Genomic DNA, 27,441 nt, shown 5'->3' with positions numbered 1-27,441 from the left:
TCATCTTGAAAAAATTACTGAGCCTTGGTTGTCTGTCTCATCTGCAAAACAGGGTTAATAACATCCTCCTTGCAGGGTGTTTGGTGAAAATAAGTAAATAAATGATGTAAAGAATATACTTTATGCCACAATTAAGTATATAGGGGGTACTCAATAAATATCAGTTCCCCTGCTCCCTGAAATGAGAAGTGTGTTTGGGTATTCAATGAGTTTGGAGCTCCAGCCTCCTTAGGGGAGACCTACTACGTATGAGCCATTCATTCCCCTTCCAGGTCCTCTGCTGCACCTGTTGCTCCTGCCTCCCATCTACTTGGCTTTCCTGCTCAATCTGGAGCCCAGCTAAACACAACAAACCAATTCCCTTCATCACTACCTCCTCATCCAATCATTTATCCATCCACTTATTACTCAACAAGTGGCTATTGAGAGCCAAGTGTGGACCAGGTGAGAAGGGACTCCTGCCCTCTCAAAGCTTGTGGTCTAGACCTTGTGAAGCAGGTGATTACTCTCTTGAGCCATGTGTTGCTTCCTGCATTGCTTGTATTAATTTAGGACTGCCTCGATTTACGATGGATTCCTCCACCTGAAGCCACTGCCTCAGGGCTCCACCATCTGCCCTTGTGAACCACTGGATAGAGATACTGGCTCACAGCTGACTAGACTCTCCAAGAGTATCCCCTTGGATCTGGTGATGAGAGCAGCTGCTCCCACTCTCACCTGCTAGGAGCCATCTACCTACTACAGGCCAGCCCTATGACCAGGACCGCAGGGATCAAGTTTTAAAACCTTTCATGCTTCTAGAAATTGCCAGTAAACCCCAGTGTAACTAGTGACATTACTTTTTTATTAATACTCATTGCTGGAACAGTAATCATCAGCCTCCATCTTCAGCATGAAAAATGCTACATCTAAAATAATAAAATATGGGGTGCCTGGGTGGCTCAGTGGGTTAAAGTCTCTGCCTTTGGCTCAGGTCATGATCTCAGGGTCCTGGGATTGAGCCCCACATCGGGCTCCCTGCTTCCCCCCTCTCTCTGCCAGCCTCTCTCCCTACTTGTGATCTGTCTGTCAAATAAATAAATAAATAAATCTTTAAATAAATAAATAAATAAAATAATAAAATATGCTATTTGGGTTTTTCATGCTACAAAAAAATCCATTATTTTGGCCCTATCTCTCCCAATTCAAGTGCGCATCTCTCCCAGTCATACCAGAAAACAATGCACACCCTTGGTCACTATGCCACACCTTCGGCAGCATGGACACAGTTGATTAATGTGTTTTCAAACCACACTGTTCTTATTTAGGGCAAAACACACGACTCAAAGGAATTCAATAGCTCAGTATTTTATGCTAATTTTGTTACCAGACAAAGCCCTAAAATAATAATTATATATAACTCCTCCTGTTTTTGGCCAGGTCTATCTTTTTCTAAAGGGTTTAAACATCAAATTGTAAAATCCCTGTTTTCTCAATAGCTAATGCTTTGAAAGGAAAAATATTAAACATATAATTAATCAAAATATTTTTAAATGGAATGTTACATATATATTTAGTTTGACATAAATTAACAAATGTAATGTTATGATACATTTTCAGTGCATTTTTTTACACTTCCTCCTCAGCTTAATTACCCCTCCCACCCCTAAACACATAGTAGTGGCATTCTCTTGCTTGAAAACCCATGCTAACAGTGTCATATTGTGCTTCGGGCTTTTCTCTATGTTCAGCTAATCATTTATAGTAACACACACATACACACATACACACATAGACACACACACATACACACATATTATACATAATAATCTATATCTTGCTTTTTTCACTCAATAGTACCTCATACAACTATCTCTAAGTCAATTGGTATATATTTAATTAATAATTAATTCTATTTTCTGCAGAATATTGTTTTCTGTGTTCTATTTATCTATTCCTAGACCAATACCATATTTGTTAGGGTATTAGAGAACCAACTTTTGTCACCTCTTTATATCCAAAGCGATTGAAAAGTAAGGTATAGGAGATACACACACAAAAATAAACAAGAGTTTTTATTATTTGTAGTAAAATAGATATGGATGCTGTGGTTGAGATGGGCAGTCATGATAAGCATCCTAATATCCATTCCAGAATTAAACTTACCCACCCAGTCTCAGACAACCCCCACTACCCGGACCAAAGGACAGAGCCTGACCCAGTGAGCCTATAGCTAGAAGAAACGGAAAACGTGTCTTCTCAACAGGCTGGCTCCAAAAGAGAAAATCCTGCTGGAAACTGAGTGGTAGGAGCAGTAGGCTGAATCCACTGCCCATAATTCCTGTTCACAAGTTCATTAATCAGACAGTTTGCTCTTCATATAGATGGTTTGTTCCATATAGACTTCAAGATTTTTTGTAACCTCCTCTGTCTCTATCCCTCCCGTAAACTAAGGGTCAAATCTGAGGACTGCATTAAGATTTTTTTTTTCTTTGAGAAACTGACATTTTATAATAGTATTTCTTTTCATCCAGGTAACATAATAATATCTTTTTATTTTCTTAGATCTTATTTTATGTCCTTCATTTTTTAAAAGATTTTATTTATTTGACAGAGAAAGAGCACAAGTAGGCAGAGGGGCAGGCAGAGGGGGAGGGACAAGGGAGCAGGGAACCTGATGTAAGGCTCAATCCCAGGACACTGAGATCATAAACTGAGCTGAAGGCAGACGCTTAACCGACTGAGCCACCCAGATGTCCCATTATTTTATGCCCTTCATTAATATTCTTCTGTGCATTCTTAAGAAAGTTACTTCCATATATTTTATAGTTCTTAAATGAGACTGTGAAAGGATTCTTATCTCATTTCACTCTGTAGATCCTTACCATTAAGGTAAAGAATAGTTACTGATTTATTCTATAAAAATCCACTTTAAAATTTCTTTAGAAAAAGAAGTGCTATGTGAAAATGTGTGTTAGTAAACTTGAAAACTGGAAGATAGAATCTCCTCTCCAAATGTAAATTAACAAAATGTAGCTCTGCAAAAATGGAAAACCTCAACAGACCAACTGAATATTGGGGAGCTTCAGACTAGTGAAATTTGGAAATACTGGAGATAAATTTCATAAGCTCAAATCACTTCCTTCAAGTGTAGGCTAACCAGCCCAAATTAGTAGGAATTGCATCACTTCAAAGTCTAAAGGAATAAAAAGGTGTTTCGAGACTCTGTCAATCCTGACTTTACATGGAAGATTGGGATTAACATTAAATCACCAAGTTGCACAAGTTAATCGGCATGTGCAAACATCTGTAAAATTGCCATTGTGTTTAACATATCAAAAATGAAGCCCCAAGTGACTCATGGATGTGCTGTACTAACAGGGAGAATAGAGTTTTCTCTACCTTTAATCTCTTGTTAGGTGTAGCCTTCCAGAAATGGGCCAAATATGTTGCAGCTGTGCCAGTACTGGATCAAAGAATATAAACTCACACTGCAAAGATTGCTTTGAGAAACATTCAGTGTAAAGGCACCCATAGGCATTTTCAGAGGTTTCACTAAAGGAAAGTAAATTGAAATGATGTTCAAAAAAGTTAATGTGATACAACATAAAAAAAAATGGAAAAAATTCTATAAGCTAGACATTGTTCTGTATGACATGGATTTATGACCAGTTCAGGTAGGTAATGGATTTGGATCCTCTTCTTAATGTCAGTGAATAGAGTAATGGTGTTTACTCAAAGGAAGGCCAATTAGACATGCCCAAAACTGAAGAAAAAAAAACATGTTTATGTGTTTGAACGGAAAGTTCAGTGCTCCCCTAAGTACTATGTGAATACAAAACTGACCCCCGTGATATGAAAGTTATTTTGCCCCCAATAAGCATCAGCAAGAAAATAAACTTGAAATTTCTGTTCTCTTTAGTTCATAGTTTCAGAAGGTTTTGTGGCTCCTCATCAGGACACGAACTGAAAAAAGGGCGGTACAATAAATTTGTATGAGTTTTACAGGTTTGCCAAACATACCTGGAACTTACTAATCATAAAAGTATCCCTGCATGATGGCTCACTCGGTAAAAAGCTGGTAACACATGAGTCTGGTAGAGAAATGCAGAATCCCCAAAGAGTAAAGAACAACCAGTTGCTCGTTTTTAGAAGCATCTCCTTTCCTTACCATCCGAGAGGTAGTAGTTCTCAACTGCAGTCTTTCCTGAAATCCTTAAAGATCATTTTTTTTTAGGTGTTCCATGCCGTTTTCAGATTCCATCTTTCTACAGTTTGGTGTTGGCAGCAAAGCTGGGAGCACGAAGGCAGTGTATCCATATCCACGGGCCGTCACACCCCAGGTATGCCACGTGGTTTGAGAAGCCGGTGGGTCATTCCACATATTTCTTCCCACGGGTGGCGTCGTGGGTTGAAATTTAAATGAAAACAATCACCATTTTTTTCCTCCTTAGGAATTACCAACAATACCAGTACAATTTGATTACTAGAAAAACAGAAGATGTGGCTCCCGTGATACTTAAAAATATTTGAGAACATACGTGAAATGTACTATTTATCATCAAAAGGAAGATTAAAATGTATAAATAAAGGGATCGTAATCATAGCAACAGAGTATAGCAAATTACTATTTGACTCCATGTTTGTTTTCTCTTATCTTTTCCTATCCCATCATCATATTACCTGAAATGGTGAAAAGACCAGGATGATGTTAGATCCAGGAAGGATGCCAGGTCCTTGGGATCTAACCAAGGTCCAGAACTTGCTTAGCTCTGAGTCAAATACCTTAGATTACTATACTCGGAATCTTAACTTTATTTTAATTTATTAGAATCCAGTAAATTATTAGCATTTAAATACACATTTAAATCTCTCTTTTTAAAAAGATTTTATTTATTTATTTTAGAGAAAGAGCATAAGTAGGGGGAACAGCAGGCAGAGGGAGAAGCAGGCTCCCTGACACGCAAGGAGCCCACTGCGGGACTTGATCACAAGACCTGAGCCAAAGCAGGCACTTCACGGACTGAGCCACCCAGGTGTCCCACAACATTTAAATCTCTTAACAGAGTTAATTTTTTTTTTCCCATAAAGGTACTATTTTCTCATAAAAGAAGCAGAAAAGATTTATCTGTGACAAGCATTATGACTGGCATTTTCTTACACTATCCATGGAAATGCAAATTGGTATAGCCTTTTGGATGACAATCTATTAAGACTTTGAACTGTATGTGTCCTTTGTTCCAGCAGATTATATCTGCACAAAATTCTTAAAGATATATTCACTTGTTCAACCTGCAAATTCCTGGGAATATGCTATTAAATGAAACAGACATAATTCCTCCCTGATAGAACTCACAGTCTAAACAATCCAACTAAGAAAAAGCAGCTGATATATGGTAGTAGGCCTGATAGGCAATGCAAATTGGGATGACTGATAAAAAGATATGAGGAAAAGAGTGCCCAACTGCAGGGAGAAGGTAGTAGAAGCTACCACCTGATGAGTGAGAAGAAGCCAGCCAGGAGAGAAAGAAACTGAGTGAACCTAAGGCAGGAAAGGAGCTGAGGGTTTCTGGAGAACAAAAGAAGACACATATGAGAGGGATAGAGTAATGGATGTGGTTGGAAAGGAAAGCAGAGTCAATCAGGCAGTTCCTTGTAGGCCTTGCCAGGCAGATTTGCTTCTGGTCCAAGCATGCTGGAAGCCATGATCCTTTTACAGGTAGCAGTCAGGGTGCTGAGTGAGGGGTGGACTGGGTGAGAAGAAAAAGGAACAAGAGCTCAGTCATTGTCCATTGCCTGGTCTACATGAGAGATGTTAGGGGTCTGGCTAGTGCAGAAGCCCAAGGATGTAGGAACTACATGGATTCCGAATACACTTTGCAAATAGATCCCAGCCATTCAATTTGATCTCCAGCAAATCACAAGAACCAAATCAAAACTATTCCTAAAGAATAGTGGAGTGAGCACGATATTCATTTGAAAAATCCCTCCTTCATGCTTATTACCTGACAAAAATACTCCCACAAAGAAGCAATTGCCTAGTCAGATTAAATCCAAGCAAAAAGATGTTGACCCTGATCTGCAGCTTATGCAAAAATTTTTTAGATATGCAGTCACCCATAATCACTCTTCTGAAGTTTGGGCTTCGATCAATATACGGTAAGAATCACACACGTCCTTTTAAAGAAATAATTCCAGGAATTGCAAAACATGGTGGACCATGTTACACACCATCTAAGAGCAAATTCGATTAACAGCTCTATTTTCACTAATTATTAAAGTGCAGAGTCTTCTCTGCTGGTGCACATTTATTAAATTCCCTGACATTTCTGCATGCCTTCAGGTATGATTGTAATGGAAGAGGTCTGATTTCCATGACCTTGAACAACCAAGGGTGATGGGTCACAACTTTTGCAGGTCATTTCAAGATGTATGTGTAATTCTGTTAATGCATGATTTATGGAACTAGTATCTTAATTTCATGAATTTGTAGATATTCAAGAAGAATTAAATATCAGAAAGCAGTAATGTCTGACATATAAAATACATTACATACACGTTTCCAGTCAAAACAAACAAACCAGTGAATCCTTGCCAGTAAAGGCAAAGTCTCATTAACATTCTCTACTTGGTGAATAATAGAACTGCTCTAGATAATGAGTGTTTAGAAACATCACAGAAACCTCAAAAGCTACTGCCCAGTTGAATAAATATTCATTCTAATTGCTTCACCTCTTAGGCCATAGTTCAATTTTTAGCAAACTGAGGAATGGTTTCTTTAACTTATTAAACCTGTGATGTGTCCTACTATCCAACTGTTATATTTTCAATATGGTGCCTCAGTTGAACCATAACGTACACATACAATGAAGCTCCCTTCTAATGATTATGATTATTATTGTTATTATCCTCATTTTTATTTCAGCCTCTGGAATAACAGCCAGTGTCAAGTTGGGCTTAGGTTTCCAAAGCCATTATTCAGAGAGTAATAACATAATCATGAGACGGAAACCCCTGGAAAATGTTCCCATCTTTCCTTTTCACAAACAAATGAAATGACAAGAGAAAACCCTGCTTAGTCCTAAGGCATTATGCAAATGCACTCCCCAGCCAAAGTAACCACCACTCCCTTCCCAACACCATGCAAATCGGGCCCCAACAACATGTTTTATTCCTTTCTTGAGGTCCCAAATCTCCAAACAAAAAAAAAGTGTTGGCTTAAATCATTGTCAAGAGCACATGTAAGATCAGAGAGCACCACTTGCCTGTAGAATGCACAATGGGACTTGTCGTGGATTTCTCCAGTCCTTCTTGACTGGGACATAGATGGAGCCTACATTGGCTGCAATGGGCCAAGTCTCGTATATTACTTCCTACAAGGATGTCCACAGTTTTTATATACCATGTGTAACTGATATTTTAATCTGTAACTGGTATTTTAAAGTACTAAAGTAAAATACTTCCTTACCTGTGAAGAAGGAGTGGAAGCCCCTAATTAATTAAAGTTGTCAAAGAACTGGAATTTTAGAAAAGGTAAATCAGAACAAAGTAAGTCGTATTTAGAATCTAGATTCAGAGCAACTTATGGGTACGCTTAGGAATATCATAACTCACTGCTATCATCTTTTTAATCTCTTTTATCTTTATTAAGATTTTATTTATTTATTTGAGAGAGACAGAGCCTGAGCAGCGGGGAGGAGGCAGAGGGAAAGGGAGAAGCAGACTCCCCGCTGAGCAAGGAGCCTGATCCCAGGACTCTAAGATCATGACCTGAGCCAAAGGCTAACTGACTGAGCCACCTAGGCACCCCTCTTTTGTCTTTAGTACAATATTTTGAAGGATTACAAGACATTAAATTATGGAAAAGGAAAGAATTCATTAAATCTTTCTCTTCTTTCCTGCCCTGTAGTTTACAGTGTTATTCATAAAAGGCTCCGCTCAACTCTTCATTGTACCACAAAAGCAGTCACTTACAATACATAAATGGGCATGTCTATGTTCCAATAAAACTTATCTGCAAAAACTTGTTACAAAAACATTTTTCTGGAGGTGGATGGTGGTGATGTTTGAACAGCAATATGAGTATACCACTAGTGCCATTCAGCCTTATACTTAAAAATGGTTAAAATAGTCAATTTTGTTATGCATATTTCACCACAATTGTTTTTAAAACCACAAGATTTTGTCCACTTCCCTAACTTTCAGATTACAAAATCCTTTCTGTCTAAAATGCTCTGTGATTCATCAAAAAACTAATGATGTACTATGCTTTGACTAATTGAATTCAAATTTTAAAAATTCAGAAATAAAATAAAATAAAATACTCTGATTAAATGGTTTTCCTGAAACTAAAAAGCTTCCAAAACCTGATGCATCAATACTTGTAAAGATAAAATTGTTCTTCTACCAAAGAAAAATTTCTTCAAATACTCTGGAATGTTTAAAAGCGTTTTTAACTCTAGTGTTAAAAGCAAACTAAAGTGGTATTAGTAGATTTTCCCCCAACCTCTAACTTGGGTTGGCAACTACATATTTAGAAGTGCATAAATATATTACAGCAAGGTGGTTGACTGCTCCAGAGGAAATGTTTTGACTAATTAAAAGTGCACAAAGATAACGTTCTTCACTATGCAACTTATCATTGAACAAACTTATAAATGAAAAGGAATGCAAGAGGAAATAAGTCATCTAATTATTATCAGGGATCTGGTTTTGCAATGCATTATTTATATATTTCAAATATCCAAGGCACCAGATAACTGTTTGCTCCAATTTTATTCCTAATTATTTTCAATTATTTCTACTTTTTTCCCAAAACCTGTATTAATAATTGCTTAATGTGATAGTTTTCTTCTTCAAATTTGAATTACTTTCAATAAAATATATCATTACTTCACACTGACATTTCGCTCAACTTTCAATCCGCCCACATATACTCAGACTAAAAACAAAAGCTCTTCTACAAGTTAGGTTTGGGGGGATTTTTGTATGTTTTGTTTTGCTTTTCAGTTTTAATTGTAACCCTGAAGAAAAGCCAACTAGATTCTTTTTCAGTGTAGTCAGGACAAGCTTTTGCACTTCCACACCATGATGAATTTATTATTCATCTGGGACCTTCCTATTAAACCTGTCTTCAGCCTGTGAACTTTTCTTTCAGCCTCCAACAAAGGATTTCTTTGCTTTTGGAATTGAGGTGTGTCTAAGTTTTTACCTGGGAGCAAAAGTGATGCAAGCGTTTCTGGTAAGACCAATCCTTGGTTTAGGGTGGGGAGGAGCTGCATAACAGACCATCTGTAGACTCCAGAAAGCAGAGTCGTGACGGAAGGGCTTTTCTCAGACATCATATGCAGACAGTTGGAAGGACTGAAGCAGCAGCTTCCTTGGATTTGTCCACCAGGGAAGTCAGAGAAAATGACTTGGCTCCTTTTCAGAACACCAGGGGCTCTGGCCATTTTAATGGTAAGTCCATTTTTTCTTTTTTTCAAATAATTCCAATTTTTCCCTGTTCCCTTCCTTGTTTGTTAATACTATACTTGATTGCTGAATCCCTTTTATAAGTTCTAAAAGGAGTGAAATGGAAATAAACATTTTAGAATAAAATCATAAAGGTTACCAATTTCCGCTTTTTGGTGGTTTTTAATGTTGTATTTTACATAGAAAAATAAATCAGAGAGAAGTAGAATTTGAAAGTTGACATTTAGCGTTTCTTTGGTTAATGAATTTAGTAATCTTCATCTTAGATCTATTATCCACAACACCCTCACTTTCTTCAAAGTAATGGTTTTATCCATCTTTCCAATACAAACTAAAACACATGAAAGAGAGCCAGGTCTATTTTCCAAGGTTACATATCTCTTAAGCATATGGCTAAGAACTGTACGTGCCTGGTCTTGATACCTGACGTGTTTTTAAAATAGTCAGACCGTTGAATTAAAATCAAAGCAATGTTTGACTCTAGAAAAGTTGAAAGGGGTATTAAGAAAACTATGTTTCGCCATTATGTGCAAAAAAATATCCTGACTTTGGGGGGAAAAGACATAAAACATTTTAGAAGCCATTTTTTTTTTCAGGAGCATAATACTTCTGTTGGTTGAGAAAGATTTATACAATGTTACCTAAAAGAGAAGTGAGATCTGAAGAACAAAGCACTAGTCTGGATGTCACAGACTAGTTTGTTCCTTAACTATGCTGTTTTAGTGAAGAAAAAAAAGGCCACAATTTTATCAGTTACATTAGGATATCAAAGTAGTGACATATACCATAAATTAATATTAAAGACAATCCCTAATACTAATTCTCACTTCATAATAAACCGAGTTGACCTAGGCACCAGTTTCCTCACTTCCTCATCTTAAAAAGTTGAGATGATAATTGGACTTCAAGAAGTTGCAGAGAAATAGATCTTTAGAAAGAACTTTCTAAAAATTAAAGGTGTCCAAAATTAGAACAGACTGCCTTATGAGCGGGAGTTTCCCAGCTTTCCCTTTAAGGACAATGTCCAAGCAGAAAATTGTTATTGTCCCTTCTTTTAGAGTCTATTTTTTTAAGTACTTTTTTTTTAAGATTTTATTTATTTGCTTGACAGAGAGAGAGATAGAACAAGCAGGGGGAAGCAGAAGGAGAGGAAGAAGCAGGCTCTCTGAGGGAGCCCGATACAGGGTTCAATCCCGCAGCCCCAGGATCATGACCTGAGCCGAAGGCAGATGCTTAACTGACGGAGCCACCCAGGCACCTCAATGTTAGAGTCTATTTTTGTTATAACAATGGAACAAATTGTTTTGGTTCTCCAAGGAGTCTGACCCAGGAATGTTGTAAAGAGAAATGAGACAGCTGTATGATATTCCTACCTTTCCAAATGGTCATTTCTAGACTAAACCTCAGGTAGCCTGATAATCTCCATGTTCAAACCAAAGACCAACTCAGGAGGCTATGGGAAAAGTGGCAGGGGTTGCCCGAAGGTGTCACAAGAACACAGAATTGGACCACCACAAGTGTAGGGGAGCTCTTTTCCCTGCTTTGACATAAACCATTCTCAAAAATCCCTCTAGTTCTAAAATAACAGTAAAATCATTATATTAAGGGGTGTTCCATTCTTCTTTATATTCCCAATGGGTCCTATAATATCTCTCTTACAGTGGACACACATTGTTTGAAAAATAGATAGATGAACATTTAAATGAGGCCTCTAAACTGTAGCCTCCCAGAGTGCCTCTATAATGCTGGTCATGAAGGAAACTATGAAAAGTAAGACATTTTCTTCCCCTTAGAAAAATTTTACACACACACACACACACACACACACACACACAAGCTATTTAAACAACACTATAACTTCATACGTAATTATTAAATTGAATAGTCTAGACCTGCTCTGTCCAATATGGCAGCCAGTGGTCACATGTAGCTAATAACCACTTAAAATGTGATTGTCTGAACTGAGATGTGCTGTTAAATGTAAAATACCCAACATATTTGAAGACTTTGTATGAAAAAAAGAATGTAAAATGTCAACTTTTATATTGACTACAATTAAAATTACAGTATTTTGGATATATTAGATAAAAGATATATTGTTAAAATTAATTTCACCCTTTTAAGCTTTTTAAGTTTATGAATATTAAGGGACATCTGGGTGGCTCAGTTGGTTAAGTATGTACCTTTGGCTCTCAGGTCATGATCCCAGGGTCCTGGGATCGAGTCCTACATCGGGCTTGCTGCTCAGTGGAAAGCCTGCTTCTCCCTCTCTGCCACTCCCCCTGCTTATGCTCACTCTCTCTCTGACAAATAAGGCATTTAACAACAAATAAATAAATATCAGAACATTTAAAATTATATATTTAGCTCACATTTGTGGTTCTTATTAAATTTCTATCAGACAGTGCTTGTCTTTTATTAATGCTGTTAGTGGAATGCTAGATCAGTCAAGAGTGAGGTCAGCAAACAAGGTTCCATGGACTAGGTGACATTTGAGCTGTTTTTTGATTAATATAGATGGGCCAAAGGAGGATATCCTATACCCTGAGTTGTCAGACCAGCAGGAGCAAAGGAATTACAGCATTTACCTAGGGGCAATGGACATACTGGTTTGGCTAGAATGACAGTATGCATTGGACATGAATTGGAAAGGTAAATGAGGGTCAGATTGAAAGTACACTCAGTGAAGCCTAATGGAATCCATTTAGAAGTGGGGAGCCACCCCAAGTTTTGAAATAGTGTGGTAAGAGGAAAAAACACAAGTTTTTCAAAGCATTGTGGAGTGGGAATGCACATCTTTTGTTGTTGAAGGGTGAGGTCTGGAAGTGGGAAGACATATTTGGAGGGCTGAATTAATTCCACCATCCTATGACCATAGGATAGCAAAGTCACGGGCTTCAGTCTATGCCTGTAATGACTGACTCACTTTAGGCTTTGTTCCCTCAACTGTCATATGACAATAATCACAGTCCTCTGCCACAGTAAGAATAAAGCAGTAACATGGATGTTGGGGCACTGTTGGTTTCACTCAGATCATGATCTCAGGGTTCATGAGATCAAGCTCTGCATCCAGGTCCCCACTCAGCAGGGAGTCTGCTTCTCTCCCTCTCTCTCGGCCCCTCCCCATGCTCCCATTCTCTCTCTCTCTCCTTCTCTCAAATAAATAAATATATCACTTACTAAAAAAAGCAGCAACATGTGCAAACAAGTGCTCTGGAAAATACAAAATGCTTTGTAAGACTCCTATCATTTGCAATGTTTACATTAGTAACAACACAAGTGATTCTTGATAACTTCTTAAAAGTCTGCCTTATTATTTTAAATAACCACCAACACCGGTTTTAGTAAGTCAAGAAAGGACCTCTATTTTTCTTGAGTGAAAGAGCACATCAAACTATATCTTACATTCATGTAATAGTGGGTATTAGAAAATAACATTTTCAAACTTGGAGCATTACTCAAAATTTCAGCTGTCCAGTCTTCTAATTATTTGAGAGGTGAAGGCATGGGGAGCACCTGCCTATAGTCAAAGAAAAACGTAATAGTTATCAGTTTCCTGTGCATGTTTGATCCATTTCTCAAATAGAAAATAAGCATTTGGGGGGGAAAATTTATGATTGAAAATACTTAGCTTCAGAGATTTAACCTTTTAAAAATAATGTCTATGTTCAAAGGAGACCACTGTTCAGTGTTTTATAGTCCACAAAATCTGCAACACAGTTTGTCATATAGCACATCTATTAGCATCTGGACAAAAAGCTATTTAATTTCATGCCACTATATTATGTAAAACTTTACTCAATACAAAGCTAATAGTGATGCTGGAAATCCAAAGATTTTTAAAGCACAGAGTTTTAAAGAAATTAGTAGTGTTGGTGCTGGAAAAAAGAGAGTCGTTTAAATATCAAGTTCAGCATTAGAATGTGTTCTAAACATAGCAGAACTATTTTCAACCACCTTCTTCTATAGAACATACTAAAAGTAAAATTTTAGAAAAATAATTGTAAATAAATGGTCCAAATTTTTTCTACTGAAATGTAATAGACATACAATATACTACTAGCTTTGGATGTACCTCATAGTAATTCAATATTTTTATGCATCACAAAATGATCTCCGTGATGAGTCTTAGTACCATACGAAGTTGTTACAACATCATTGACTATATTCCTTATGCTGTACGTGACATTCCCATGACTTATTTATTTTATAGCTAGAAGTCTATACCTCTTAATATCCTTCACCTATTTCACCTGTCCCCCAACCCCTCCTCTCTCTGGTCATCAACAGGTTGTTTTCTGTATCTGTAAGTTTCCTTTCAGTTTTATTTTGTCTGCTTATTTGTTTTGCTCTTTAGATTCCACATATAAGTGAAATCACATGGTATTTTTCTTTCTCTGTCTGACTTATTTCACTTAGCGTAATACCTTTTAGGTCCATCCCTGTTGTCACAAATAGCAAGATTTCATTCTTTTTTATGGCTGAAATCAGGGAGTATGATACCCTTTATATATATCTACATATATACACATATATATGTATATATCACAACTTCTTTACCTATTCATCTATTGAGGGACACTTAGGTTGATTCTATATCTTGGTTATTGTAAATAATGCTGCAATGATTATAGAGGTGCATTTATTTCTTTGAGCTGATGTTTTCTTCTTCCTTGGATAAATATACAGAAATGGAATTACTGATCATATAGTAATAGTTCTATTTTTAATTTTTTGAGAAATGTCCACACTGTTTTCCATAGTAGTTGTACCAATTTATATGCCCACCAGCACGAGAGTTTCCTTTCCTCCCACACCTTTGTCAACTCTTGTCATTTTTTGTCTTTTTGATTATAGCCAGTCTGTTGTGTGTGAGGTGTGAGATGGTATCTCATGCATTTCCCTGATGATTAGTGATTTTAGCATCTTTTCATGCCTGTTGGCTATCCGGATGTCTTTTTAGAAAATGTCTATTCAAATCTTCTGTGTGTTTTTTAATTGGGTTTTTTCTTATACTAAGTTGCCTGAGTTCTTTATATATTTTTTATATTAACCCCTTATCAGATACATGACTTGCAAATGTCTTCCTGCATCCAGTAGGCTAACTTTTTGTTTCATTGGTGGTTTCCTTTGCTGTGCAAAAGCTTTTTAGTTTGATGTAGTCCCACTTATTTTAGTGGGAGAGGAGGAGACTGCTCCAAAAAAAATATTACTAAGACCAATGTCAAAGAGCTCACTCCCTATGTTTTCTTTTAGGAGTTCTATGTTTTCAGTTCTCACATTCAATTCTTTAATCTATTTGAATTTATTTTTGTATATGGTGTAAATTGGTGGTCCAGTTTCATTCTTTTGCATATAGCTGTCCAATTTGCCCCACACCATTTATGAAAGAGACTGTCTTTTCCACACTGTATATTCTTGCCTCCTTCGTTATGGATTAATTGACCATATATGTGTGGGTTTGTTTCTGGGCTCTATTCTATTTGATTGATCTATGTGTATGTTTTCATGCTCCTACCCTTCTGTTTACTGTAGTTTGGTAGGATAGTTTGAAATCAGGGAGTATGATACCTCCAGCTTCGTTCTTCTTTCTCAAGATTGCTTTGGCTATTTGGAGTTCTTTTGTGGTTCCCTACAAATTCCAGGACTCTTTGCTCTAGTTCTGTGAAAAAGGCAATGGCCCAAATTCTTAACAGAAGGAAAATCTTTGAGGTATCTTTCCTTCTCTTGATCAATGAAATGATCTAGTTTCCAGTGCTAATAAATACATGGAAATAAATTTGCTCCTGAATCTCTTCAAAAGTTAAGATTCTAAATTCAGAATAAACTTGCCAAGCAATTCTGGCCAGTCCTGCCTGACTTGAGCAAATGTCAGGAAAGATGTAATTACATCTACCAATTATCACTCTCACTTGCTTATTACCTGAAACTGGTTTTCATTTGGAGCCAGAACACTTAGTGTCCCATGTGGTTTCTCATAAAACTCTTAGCCTTTGGCTCTTCCTTTCCAGTTAAGAGTCAGTCTGATAGCCTAAGGTAAGGGCTTGTTTTGGGAAGTTCATTACAAGAAAATTATATGGACAACTGGTTACTATCCATAATTATACTATGAATAATTGAATCCATCTAATATGCACATTTTTCTTACATGGCCACTGCACAGTTGGCTAGGCTAAACACTGCACAACTCCAGGAGACACATTCACATAAACTACAATGTGAACAGTACCCCCTGAAATTGTGTAAGGGGGAACCCACACAGTTGTATAGTGGAACACTGGTTCTTGATTCTTCCTGATGCTCAAAAAGAGAAATTCCAGTATAGTTAACATACAGTGTCCTATTAGTTTCAGTTGTACAATATATGATTCAACAATTCTACACATTACTCAGCGCTCATCATGTCATGGTAAGTGTACACTTTAATCCCCATCACCTATTTCACCCTTAACCCCACCCACTCCCCTCTGGTAATCATCAGTTTGTTCTCTATAGTGAGGAGTCTGTTCCTTGTTTTCTTTCTCTCTCTCTCTCTCTCTTTCTCTTTTCCCTTTGCTCATTCATTTATTAAAAAAGAGAACGCTCTTATGTATCTTGACGTGAATAATAATAATAAAAGGTCACTTCATAGCAAAGTGATTCTCTTACATCTTTTTTTTTTTAAGATTTTATTTATTTATTTGATAGAGATCACAGTAGTCAAAGAGGCAGGCAGAAAGGAGGAAGGAGGCTCACTGCTGAGCAGAGAGCCTGATGCGGGGTTCGATCCAGGACCCTGAAACCATGACCTGAGCTGAAAGCAGAGGCTTTAACCCACTAAGCCACCCAGGTGCCCCATCTCTTACACCTTTTAAAAAAAATTTGTTGACAGTGCTCGCTTTGGTAGCACATACATTAAAGTGTGATGACAGGAGTGATTAATACTTGGTAAGCACTTACTGTGGACTTGTGCTCATCTATGTGCTTTAGACTTACTAATTCATTTAATCCTCAAAACAAATATATAAAGTAGAATTATTATCCCTATTTTACAGATGAAGAAATTGAAAGATTAAGTAATGTTCCCAAGTTATACAACCAGTAAATGTTGAGACTGGGATTTGAATTCAAGATTCAAGATCTGGTGTCCAGTTTCATATTACTACACTTGACTGGTTACTACACAGCATTCAAAATAAGTATTTGAGAATATCCAGTTTGTTGAGAATATCTAGTATTTGTTTTTCTTAGCATCTCTACCATGATATGAGGCTTAACTTTTAAAATTGAGTTTACTCTTAAATTAGCTATTGAAAATTAAATTGTCTAAAATTAAATTTTAACCTCTAAGTAATTAAACATATATCATTTTTTTCAATTAAGGGTTTGTCCTGATAAATACAAAGCTTATTAGAATGTTCTGGGGGTTTTACATTTTAAGTTTAAAAGGTCTATAAATATATATGTATATATATAGAGATAGAGTACATACACATACATATATGCTGTGAGATATAAAAGACAAACTGGTCATATTTTCTGCATTATACCTATGAAATGTATTCATCAAACATGTATTGAATGACCTCTATGATTGAACTCATTAATAATCACTGTATCTAACCAATTATAAAAATATTATCACCAGCTTATATTATGTTTCCCCAAAAAATTCATAAACAAAAAATCACATTTAAAACATATAATGATTTCTTTGAATCATCTAATTCATTTTACAAATTTCCCAGAGGAGAGTGGATGTGATCTACTCCTATCCCATTCTAGAGAGGAGGGAGAGCTACCCTTAGCCAGCCAGGACTACCTCACTGGATAAATGCATAGTTTAACAGTCCATCTATCCCCACACAAAAGTTTGAGGTAACTCTACACAAAATCTTGGCCAAACTCAGGAAATAGTAGTTGTTATTATAAATGACTTTTCAAAAACTGGTCACCCATGTCCTCAAAATATATGTATTGTATATGTATTATATTCAATAGAAGCCATAATGATATAATTATATACATTTAATTAGCAAATAGGGTATACAGATATTAAATTACTTTATTCCATGTGTTATTTTATTAATTTACTAGTCTGATTTGCTTTTAATGAAATATTTCTGATTCTTATCTATACAAGAGTACACAGGTCATATCAATGCTTTAAAAATCATATAACTAAAATTATCAAAATAACCAGGAGACCAGAGGAAGGAAAAAAAAAAGTATAGGAATTCTCAAGATAAGGAGTGTTTTCTCCTCATTTGTATTTCCAATCAAAAGGCTATCAAAAAAGCCAACTTAGTTGATTTATATGGTCAGGAAACTATTGAAATATTTATTAAATACTCAAAAGAAGTATATTAAAATAACTAAAGCAACTAAGTAACTAATATACATATTAATTATCTTAAATAATAAAGTTTTTTAAAGAAACATCATTCTAAATAACATAAGGCTATGATTATATTTCTAAACATTTAAAAAATATTGTAATATTTCAGAAGTGTTTCTTATTAACCTTCCCATATTCCTAGAAGCACAAATAACCACCACATTGCATGATATTCCCTAAAATTAGAGAACATTCTTGGTGGTCTGAATTTAAAAGAGATGATGAGAAAGAGTGAAGGTCTGACTGAATAACTTGTAAGGGCTCTGATTCAGTGAAAAGACTGAACAAATAAGAAACAACCATCTCCAATGTTCATTCTCCACAGTTTAGAGTTTGTCCTTTCTTTGCTTCCCAGGAAAACAGAAATTATCCCTTAATGTCTATTCAAAGAACCCTTCTCTGTTGGACTAGTGCAAACATGATTCATATTTTCTGGATGACTCTTTCCAGTTTTCCTGTAAAGGGAAGGGTGCCTGGCCCAACCCTCCCCTCACATGTAGCTGAGTCGTCCTTATGAATTGAGAAATTAGTGAGATTATGACAGTGCTCGAGTCTTCTCTCCCAGGTAACTCATGACAACATTTAATAAAGAGAAGCAAAGCTGTAAAATCACTTTGAGACAGGTTATAAACATATGCAATGGTCCCTTTTCACGACAATTTGCAGACCCTTTGAAATAAGGATTTCAATGAAAGTTTTAGAATGCAAGGGTCCTGGCATCCTATGTCTTTTGTAGTTACTTCTTTGGGTCAGAGTTCCACCTGCCTCTTTATTATAGCCTTACAAAGTAAACAATGTAATAAATCTACATGTTTCAGCAGTAACTTTCACTGTTGCCAGGAAGAAATCTAAATTGAGTATCATATAACTTTCTTTCTACCACTAGTTTTTCTACTTACTTATGCCAGCTTTGGCTAAAATCTAGTTTAATGATGATGTATACACTTTGGAGTCAGGGTGCAGAAGTTCAAATCCTGGCTCAATTAGAGCTGTTGGGGGAGACAAAGTTCTCATTGTCTCCTGGCTCCATTTCTTCATCCATAAAATAGACTATAATAACAGTATCTCCATCAGATGGCTACTATAAGTATTACATGAGATAATAAATATAAAGATCTATAAATTGCAACTAACACAAAAACCATAATAAACATTAACTCCAACAGTTTCATGGCAATTGTTGAAACTTGAACTGATCATTACCAGTTAGAATGGCTAAAATCAAAGTGACAAGAAATAAAAAGTGTTGGCAAAGATGTGGGGGCGGGGGAAAGCCCTTGTACACTGTTGGTGGGGACTGAAATTGATACAGCCTCTGTGGAAATCAGTATGGAGATTCCTCAAAAAATTAAAAATAGAATTACCATATGGGTATGATCCAATATGATCCAATAATTCCACCACTGGATATTTACCCAAAGAAAACAAAACACCATATCACCATATCACAAAGACATATACATCCTTATACTTATTTCAGCATTGTTTATAATAGCCAAGATATGGACGCAACCTAAGTGTCCATCAACAGATGAATGGACAAGGAAGCTGTAATGGAAAATTATGCAGCCATAAGAAGGCTGATATCAGGACATCTGAGACGATATGGATGGACCCAGAGGGTATTCTGCTAAGTGAAATAAGTCAGACTGAGAGAACCCAATATGATTCCACTTATAAGTGGAATCCAAAAGAAAAAGAAAGGAAAGGGAAAGAGAAAGGGAAAGGAAAGGGAAGGAAAGGAAAGGGTGAAGAGAAAGGAAAGGAAAGGAAAGGGAAGGGAAGGAAAGGGAAGGGAAGGAAAAGGGAAGGGAAGGGAAGGAAAAGGGAAAGGAAGGGAAGCAAAGGGAAGCAAAGCAAAGGAAAACAAAAAGTAGAATCAGACCTATCAATACAGAGAACAAACTGATAGTTGCCAGAGGGGAGAATGGTGGGGGGCTGAACAAAATGAGTGAAGAGGGGTGGAAGATAAAGGCTTCTAGGTATGGAATGAATTAAGTCACAGGAATAGAAAGCACAGCAAAAGGAAGAGTAATATTGTAACACTGATGTAACAAGACACATAGCAGCTACACTTGTGGTGAGCATAGCATAATGTATAAACTTGTCAAATCACTAAATTGTACACCTGAAACTAACATAACATTGTGTGTTAACTATATTCAAGTTAAAAAAAATGCATTCTAGGTAAAAAACAAGATGGAACGTGATACAAAAGAAGATCCCATATGTTCTTGAGAAAGTAAAGACCGCAGACTGCCTGACTTCATTTTATCCTCATTTAATTTTTTCAGATCAGTGTGAAAATTAAGCTCAACATTTAAGCTGAAATAACAGGGCAGGGATTAGCAGGTCCATATCCCGCATACACCGTACTTATGATTGGAACAGCATATCCCCAACTTTTATGTTCCACTCTCTAAACCTGACTAGTTGTATTCCATCCTCTCCACTGTCATACAACAAAAAAGTGCAACTAATAGCTTATCACAATGATGCTCACCACTGTTTCCCAAAGCAGTATCTTCCAGAGTTCTTAGAAAGTCTTTATAGAACAGCCAGGTAAAATATGTCTGGTTGTTGCAACTGTTTGGCACAGTTTTGCATAATTCAGTAGATTCTTTTGTATACCATTAAAAGTCTAAAGTCAGATTAAAAAACTGTAAGAACTTGTTTATACTGAGAATATTTTCTTTTTCCTGAGAGGATTTTACTGTTTGAATACTGCTTCAACAAATCCACTTCTTTTGAAATAGAAACAAACTACAGTATGAACAGGATTATCTTTGTAATTATTTATTAGAAGAATTCACATTTAACTTGATTTTATTTAAATGTCTACAGGTGCTCATATTGGTTCATGGAGAATTGCGAATAGAGGTAAAGTATGAAAAAGTTTTTTGTAACTAAAATAATAGTTCAAAAAATTAAAATTGTATTGGGAAAAGTAAATATTTCTTTAATGTTTAAAACTATTAAATAACTGTGAAAATAAAATTAAAACCAGCCCAATTTTAAATACCAAGAATGTATAAATGTCATTATTGTACTTTATCTTATGTGTTCTTCCTTATTTTAAACAAATCAACAGGTTTTTATTAAACACATCCTAGGTACCCAGAGCAGTGAGATATTATGGAATATATAAAGGAAATACAAAATATGATTCAATGCCAGTATTAAAAACCATATGGTTCTGTAATTGTTTTAGATATTAAATGTTCTCTCTTTGCTTGACAAAGTGTGAGGTCAAGCAAAGTAGACTTTCGACAGTCCTAGATACTATGAAACAACCTAGGTGTTGATAAGCAATACTCAAATCAAAGCTTTTTAACAATGTGCATAATAAAATGGGATGCCTTTTCACATAAGACAAAGGGTCAACACGGAGAAGATGATACTGCTGTACAAGGCAAAAGGAGATACAAACGTGAATGGGTGAAATTTGCAAAACCCTGCCGAGAAAGAGAAGACAACTCAAAAAGGAATCCAATTGCCAAAGTAAGTCACATCAGCAGGGGCAATATGCACTTTCAGAATAAATGTAATAGATATAAATTAAAATGATATGGCAATCCATTTATCAAAATGCAGACTGGGGAGTCCATAGAACAAATAACCTGGTATCTTCAACCACATTAAAAAAAAAAAAAAAACCTAATAATAATAATATAGAATGAGATGAAGGCACTATGGCTTCTAGAGTAATAAAAAATAATTAAGAGACAGGGGGACCAATTTCAATGAATATGCCTTGCTTAGATCTGGATTCTAGCAAACAAATAGAAAAAAATATATGATGAGGAATTTGAGGGGCAGGGCAGGGGGTCATGGGGGGAAGGGAGGGAAAAATGAAACAAGATGGGACTGGGGAGGGAGACAAACCGTAAGAGAATCTTAATCTCAGGAAACAAACCGAGGGCTGCCGGGGGCCTGGGGGGCGAGAGGGAGGGATGGAGTGGTTGGGTGATGGACACTGGGGAGGATATGTGCTATGGTGGGTGCTGTGAATTGTGTAAGACTGATGATTCACATACCTGTACCCCTGGGGCAAATAATACATTATATGCTAACAAAAAATACATATATGGATAAGACAATAAGATAAATGGTTGGGGGCCCATGTATTCGTAATGATTAAGACTGGGTGATAAGATATATCAGGTTCATTATACTAATCTAACTTTATATATATTTGAAATTTTCCATATTAAAAAGCTGGAAAATTATAATAATAAAAACAAAATAATAATAAATAATTATTTTAATAAACATGTTTAACACTTACTGTATAGTTCCTTTCCCCCTTTTCTCTCCAGCTCCCTCTATTTAAACTAAAATAAATGTCTTTTTTTTAAAGATTTTTATTTATTTAATTGACAGAGAGAGACAGCGAGAGAGGGAACACAAGCAGGAGGAGTGGGAGAGGGAGAAGCAGGCTTCCTGCTGATCCCAGAACCCTAGGATCATGGCCTGAGCCAAAGGCAGACACTTAATGACTGAACCACCCAGGCACCCTTAAATAAATGTCTTTTTTTTCAAAAAATGTTCTCTGCTAAGGAAAGGAGCATTCAGAAGTAGTCTTTTCAATATTAAGTATCCATGACTTTCTCTCCACATTTTAACATCACCATGGTGGCCACAATCTGAGCAAACATTCTAGAGCCAAAATGATTAATATGTGTTGGTCCATGCTGGTCAATAGATGCAACAGTTTGAAATATTTCACATTCTCAGTATTCATCAAGGCAAAAAATAACAATGACAGGGTCAGAAAGAGTGAATAAAATAAAAAGAAAACTTAAGACTATGAAGGTGGAGAAATGGGAAGGAAAAGGCCTGACTGATGATCACATTCACATTTTGGGTGTTTGGGGCTTCAGATTACTTCAGATTTCCAAGCAACCCAGAAAATTACCTACCGAATTTCTGGAATGGGAATTGATCAACCCCCTTTTGGAATCTTTGTTGTTGACAAAAACACTGGAGAAATTAACATAACAGCCATAGTTGATCGTGAGGAAACTCCAAGCTTCCTGGTAAGTTTATGTCCTCAATATTGGGCACCCTTATGTTTGTGCCTGGTGGCTTTAGAATGTGCTACTCTTCTACTGGTTAATTTAGAAGAGAGATCAGTGCATGAAAAATTCCACCAACAAATAACCATGTTCGTCCCTCTTATAAAGAGCCTTCATTTCTGGATGTGCCCCTGAAGGAATTTACTAGGAGGGTGCATGAATAAGCATTGAAGTCCAACATGCATCCTGCAAAGAGTTTCACACTCTTTGTATCACATGACAGTACCAGCTTGGAAGAAGGGGCAGCTTGCCTAACTGGCCTGCCCACTGTGGGTACCTTTACTTCCTTTGTCTAGTTTTGGGGGGAACATTTTTCTTCTGTGCAAGAGAAGTCTGTATATGCTAGTAGGGGCTTTATTTCTACAAGTTTTAGTAGTATGCAAACTGAGTTTATAGAGTATTAAGTAACATTTCCCTCCTTTTTCTAGATCACGTGCCATGCTCTAAATGCCCTAGGACAAGATGTAGAGAAACCACTTATACTAACGGTTAAAATTTTAGATGTCAATGACAATCCTCCAGTATTTTCACAAAGTATATTTGTGGGAGAAATTGAAGAAAATAGTGCTTCAAGTAAGTCCCTTACAGTATCTACCACTTCTAATTTTTTTTTTAATTTTAAAATACAGGTATCACTATAGTCATCATTTTATAAGCTAATTTATTCTCCTAGTTTTATCAGTAGTCTTGCAGAAAAATTCATCCAAATAACCCGGGTCTTACTTTCTAATATTTTTATTTGAGCTAATTATCCACTGCCATTGTATCTCTAGGTCATGGTCCTGTTATGAACTTAATAGTATCTTACTCTCTATACATAAGTCACATGAGTACCTGGTTAGTCATAAAGCTACAGGGGTGGCCTTAGGTAGCCTGGATGCATCAGCTAGACTTTTTAGATTATAAAGGAAGAGACACACTAAATTACTTGGATAATCTGGGGAAAAGGGAGAAAGACAATGCCATCCATCAAGGGAAGAAATTAAGACAGAAAATAGTCTCAACTCCAACACAGCCAAGGCTTAAGGACAACAGGAAGTTTTGGGTTTTTTTTTTTTTAAGATTTTATTTATTTATTTGACAGACAGAGATCACAAGTAGGCAGAGAGGCAGGCAGAGAGAGAGGAAGGGAAGCAGGCTCCCCGCTGAGCGGAGAGCCCCATGTGGGGCTTGATCCCAGGACCCTGAGATCATGACCTGAGCCGAAGGCAGAATCTTTAGCCCACTGAGCCACCCAGGCGCCCTAACAGGAAGATTTTTATAGAAGGCAGCACAGTTCCGCCTGATTAAGAAAGACAGTAAGAGACACTGCAACTGACATTTAATTCATTTTTGAGCATACAGATAGATTTAAGATTTTAAAAAACAAAGGTCAATTTGAAATTGTGTTGAATATATAATGTGAAAAGAATGTCAATTCTTACATATTCTTTCATGAGATTCTTCTGTATTTCTAGACTCACTGGTGATGATACTAAACGCCACGGACGCAGATGAACCAAACCACTTGAACTCTAAAATAGCCTTCAAAATTGTCTCTCAGGAACCTGCAGGCATACCCATGTTCCTCCTAAGCAGACACACTGGGGAAGTCCGTACTTTAACCAATTCTCTTGATCGAGAGGTAAAGCAAGGCATTTGGGAACATTCGATAATAAAAGATTTGATTGTAAGAAAGTTGAGAGAGGTGACCCCACTTTACCTGAGGATGAAAGGAGAAAGGAAAAGACGTTCTCCGTACTCAACTGGGCCAATCTAGGGAAATTGTTTGCATTTCAATATGATTCTAGTGGGGTGAGATGTGTACCTAAGAACTGTCCAATCAGTTGTACCCTAAACAAACAAATATCAGCATATCAGTGGGAGGTCAAGTGGAGAGTAAAAGAAGGCATGGAAGCATACATGGACAAAGACTGAACTGTGACTAATTCCTTATTAGGTGGAAGAAAAATAAATTTCTTAGATGATAGAAGAAATTTCTTTCTGGAAGAAATCCTTCTCTGATGTTACATTTTTTTTCTACTGACTAGTTTTAATTTTACCCCTGCTTCCAGAACACTAAAGAATCCTTGCTCTCTCTTCCCCATTATCCTACCACTATAACTACCATCACCACCACCAGTGCCATCATGATCACATACAATATCCCGTCAGACTTTATATTACTTATGCAAATGATTCTCAAATAGACCAATAGGAAAGCTCTATTAGTGAACTTCCCTCAAATAAGCATCCTACCATCCTCACTGCCCGTTTTTGCTCCAAGTGTAACTTTCTTGCCCTAAGAAGCTCACAAAAGAGAAACCTGGTCTCCAGGGCCCCACATGCCTCCTCCATGCTGGACAATGAAACAACTCAGGTGATCCTTCTAGAGAATAAACCAGGAGCTTGAATATTTTCACCTCTTTACCCATAGGAAGCAGGTAGTTTTCTTTGTATTCTTGGCACAGGAGATAAATTATTTTTCTTTGTTTTTCTCCAAATTTAGCAAGTTAGCAGCTATCGGCTGGTTGTGAGTGGTGCCGACAAAGATGGAGAAGGGCTATCAACTCAATGTGAATGTAGTATCAAAGTGAAAGATGTTAATGATAATTTCCCAGTGTTCCAAGACTCTCAGGTACACCTTGTCCTCCTTGAAGAATCATGATATATATTTTTTATTTTTCATTTTGTCATTCTAATTCAGTATTCATTTGCCTGCTGGCTTCTATTTAGATTCTCTGCACTTTTCTTTAAAATAAGCTTTTGTAAAATATAAGAATTTAGTAACCAGCAAGAGGCAACACATAATGTGAGAATTAATGATTAATTCTATTCAGAATCTCTTTAGATAAAACCTGACAAGAACTCTTAAATTCTGCTTCTCTCCTTTTTAGTATTCAGCACTTATTGAGGAAAATACTTTAAGTTCTGAGTTGCTTCGATTTCGAGTTACTGATTGGGACGAAGAATTCACAGATAATTGGCTTGCAGTGTATTTCTTCACCTCTGGAAATGAAGGGAATTGGTTTGAGATACAAACTGATCCGAGAACGAATGAAGGCATCCTGAAGGTGGTTAAGGTAAGGCCTATTTCCCTTCCATGGTAAAAATATTCCATATGAGCCCAACTATCATTTCTGCAGATAAACTTTATTCACTTATTAATAATAAAAAGTAGATAGAATTTTTTAAAGACACATGCATAGCCCCATTACCTAAGGGTAGCTTTTTTTAAAAAATGTATTTCCTTCCAGGAAGGATGATTTATTTCCTTCCAAGCTATCATAGTAAACACAAATACACTAATATATGTATATTTATAGGTGCGCTTGCTTAACGCACAAGAATGTAAAACCCATTTCTTGACTTAATCTCGTTTACTCTCTACAACTGAAGATGGGAAAGGACAAGAATACGTGATATTGTGGCTTGTGAATTTGTCACCTTGCTTTAAGTGGATTAGTTACAGTCATAAGAGGGGGGAAATACAAGTTTTTGGGAAATGGGCATATATAATTAAATCTGCAATACAAAAAAGAGCAATTGAGTAAACCTTCCATTTAACATGCTTGGCTGTAACAGCCACCCCCCCCCCACACACACACACACAAATACAGAATCCAACCTTCAATAACATAAGGATATTTCTGCCTGGACACGATATAGACTAGAAAAAATAACTACTATTTGAAGGCATTCCTTGGCACATACTGAACTCTATAGGACTTTCTTTATTTCCTTGAGTCCAGTAGAGTGACAGACCCATAAGAGACCCTTAACAAGGAAACTGCTGGAATCCCCAAATGCAGGAAGCCATGTGAGCAGTTCCTATTACTCTGCTTTTCAGAGGGAAGGCTATAACCATCACTTGCAAGGGTGTGTTATAAACTCCCAGCAACCCCTGAAAATGAGGTCTTCCCTCTCTCCTGTCTTGGTGTCATCTAGTCTTCTAAACTAGATGAGAATCAGAGAAATTAGGCCTTATTATTCCATCATAACATTTCCTCACAACAAACAGCCAGTCATCCAATTCTGCCCTAGAAATTGTCCTTAAAGTCTGGCACTGGTCTTCCTTTCTATGGCCTGTGATCTACAGGGCCTTTCCTTCTTACTCCTACATGACTGTAATCACTCCTGATAGATCTCCTTACCTCCTGTTTCTACTTCCCTTCATCCTCTTACTACCAATGTGAATTACTCTGTTCTTTAAAATCTTTCCTTGTTCTCCATTGGCTGTGAAAGTGGCCCTCCACTCATTGCTCATTTGCATCACCAGCGGGAATATAGGAACAATTGGTTCAGTTGGTCTGTGAGGAAGCCCAGAAGACAGGACTTAATGGCTCCACAGAGAACTCTAATTGCAGCCAGGACTGATGATCAGCTGCTGGCCTTGAAGATGACCTTCGGCCTCCTCAGAACTGTGGACAAGGCCTCTCACCCTGTCACCTTCTGTAACTCTGGGCATTTGCAAATGTTTCACCTCTGCTGAAAAACTCCTCCTCAACCTTCAACCTTCAACACTCAACTCCCTTGAAACTTCTCAGAAGGTTT

At 36.8% G+C, this 27,441-nt stretch overlaps 1 protein-coding gene and 1 long non-coding RNA gene across 3 annotated transcripts in view; one reads left to right on the top strand and one right to left on the bottom strand.

Moving 5' to 3' along the window:
• LOC125082157 (uncharacterized) overlaps positions 1-27,441 on the bottom strand; it is a 238,107-nt gene that overhangs the window by 180,644 nt on the left and 30,022 nt on the right. The window lies entirely within an intron of this gene.
• DSG3 (desmoglein 3) overlaps positions 9,227-27,441 on the top strand; it is a 33,596-nt gene continuing 15,381 nt past the window's right edge. For both annotated transcript variants that reach the window (XM_047697450.1, XM_047697449.1), the window contains exons 1-8: positions 9,227-9,438; positions 20,675-20,710; positions 21,203-21,331; positions 22,714-22,869; positions 23,337-23,481; positions 24,366-24,532; positions 25,397-25,525; positions 25,785-25,970. In XM_047697450.1, coding sequence (XP_047553406.1) covers positions 9,391-9,438; positions 20,675-20,710; positions 21,203-21,331; positions 22,714-22,869; positions 23,337-23,481; positions 24,366-24,532; positions 25,397-25,525; positions 25,785-25,970 — 996 coding nt within the window. In that variant the 5' untranslated portion in view covers positions 9,227-9,390. The remainder of the gene's footprint in view (positions 9,439-20,674; positions 20,711-21,202; positions 21,332-22,713; positions 22,870-23,336; positions 23,482-24,365; positions 24,533-25,396; positions 25,526-25,784; positions 25,971-27,441) is intronic.

Source organism: Lutra lutra, chromosome 12 (genome assembly GCF_902655055.1).
Source record: "Lutra lutra chromosome 12, mLutLut1.2, whole genome shotgun sequence".
Taxonomy (NCBI): Eukaryota; Metazoa; Chordata; class Mammalia; order Carnivora; family Mustelidae; genus Lutra; species Lutra lutra.
Note: the sequence above shows the minus strand (reverse complement) of the source record. Positions and strands in the feature narration are given on the sequence as shown.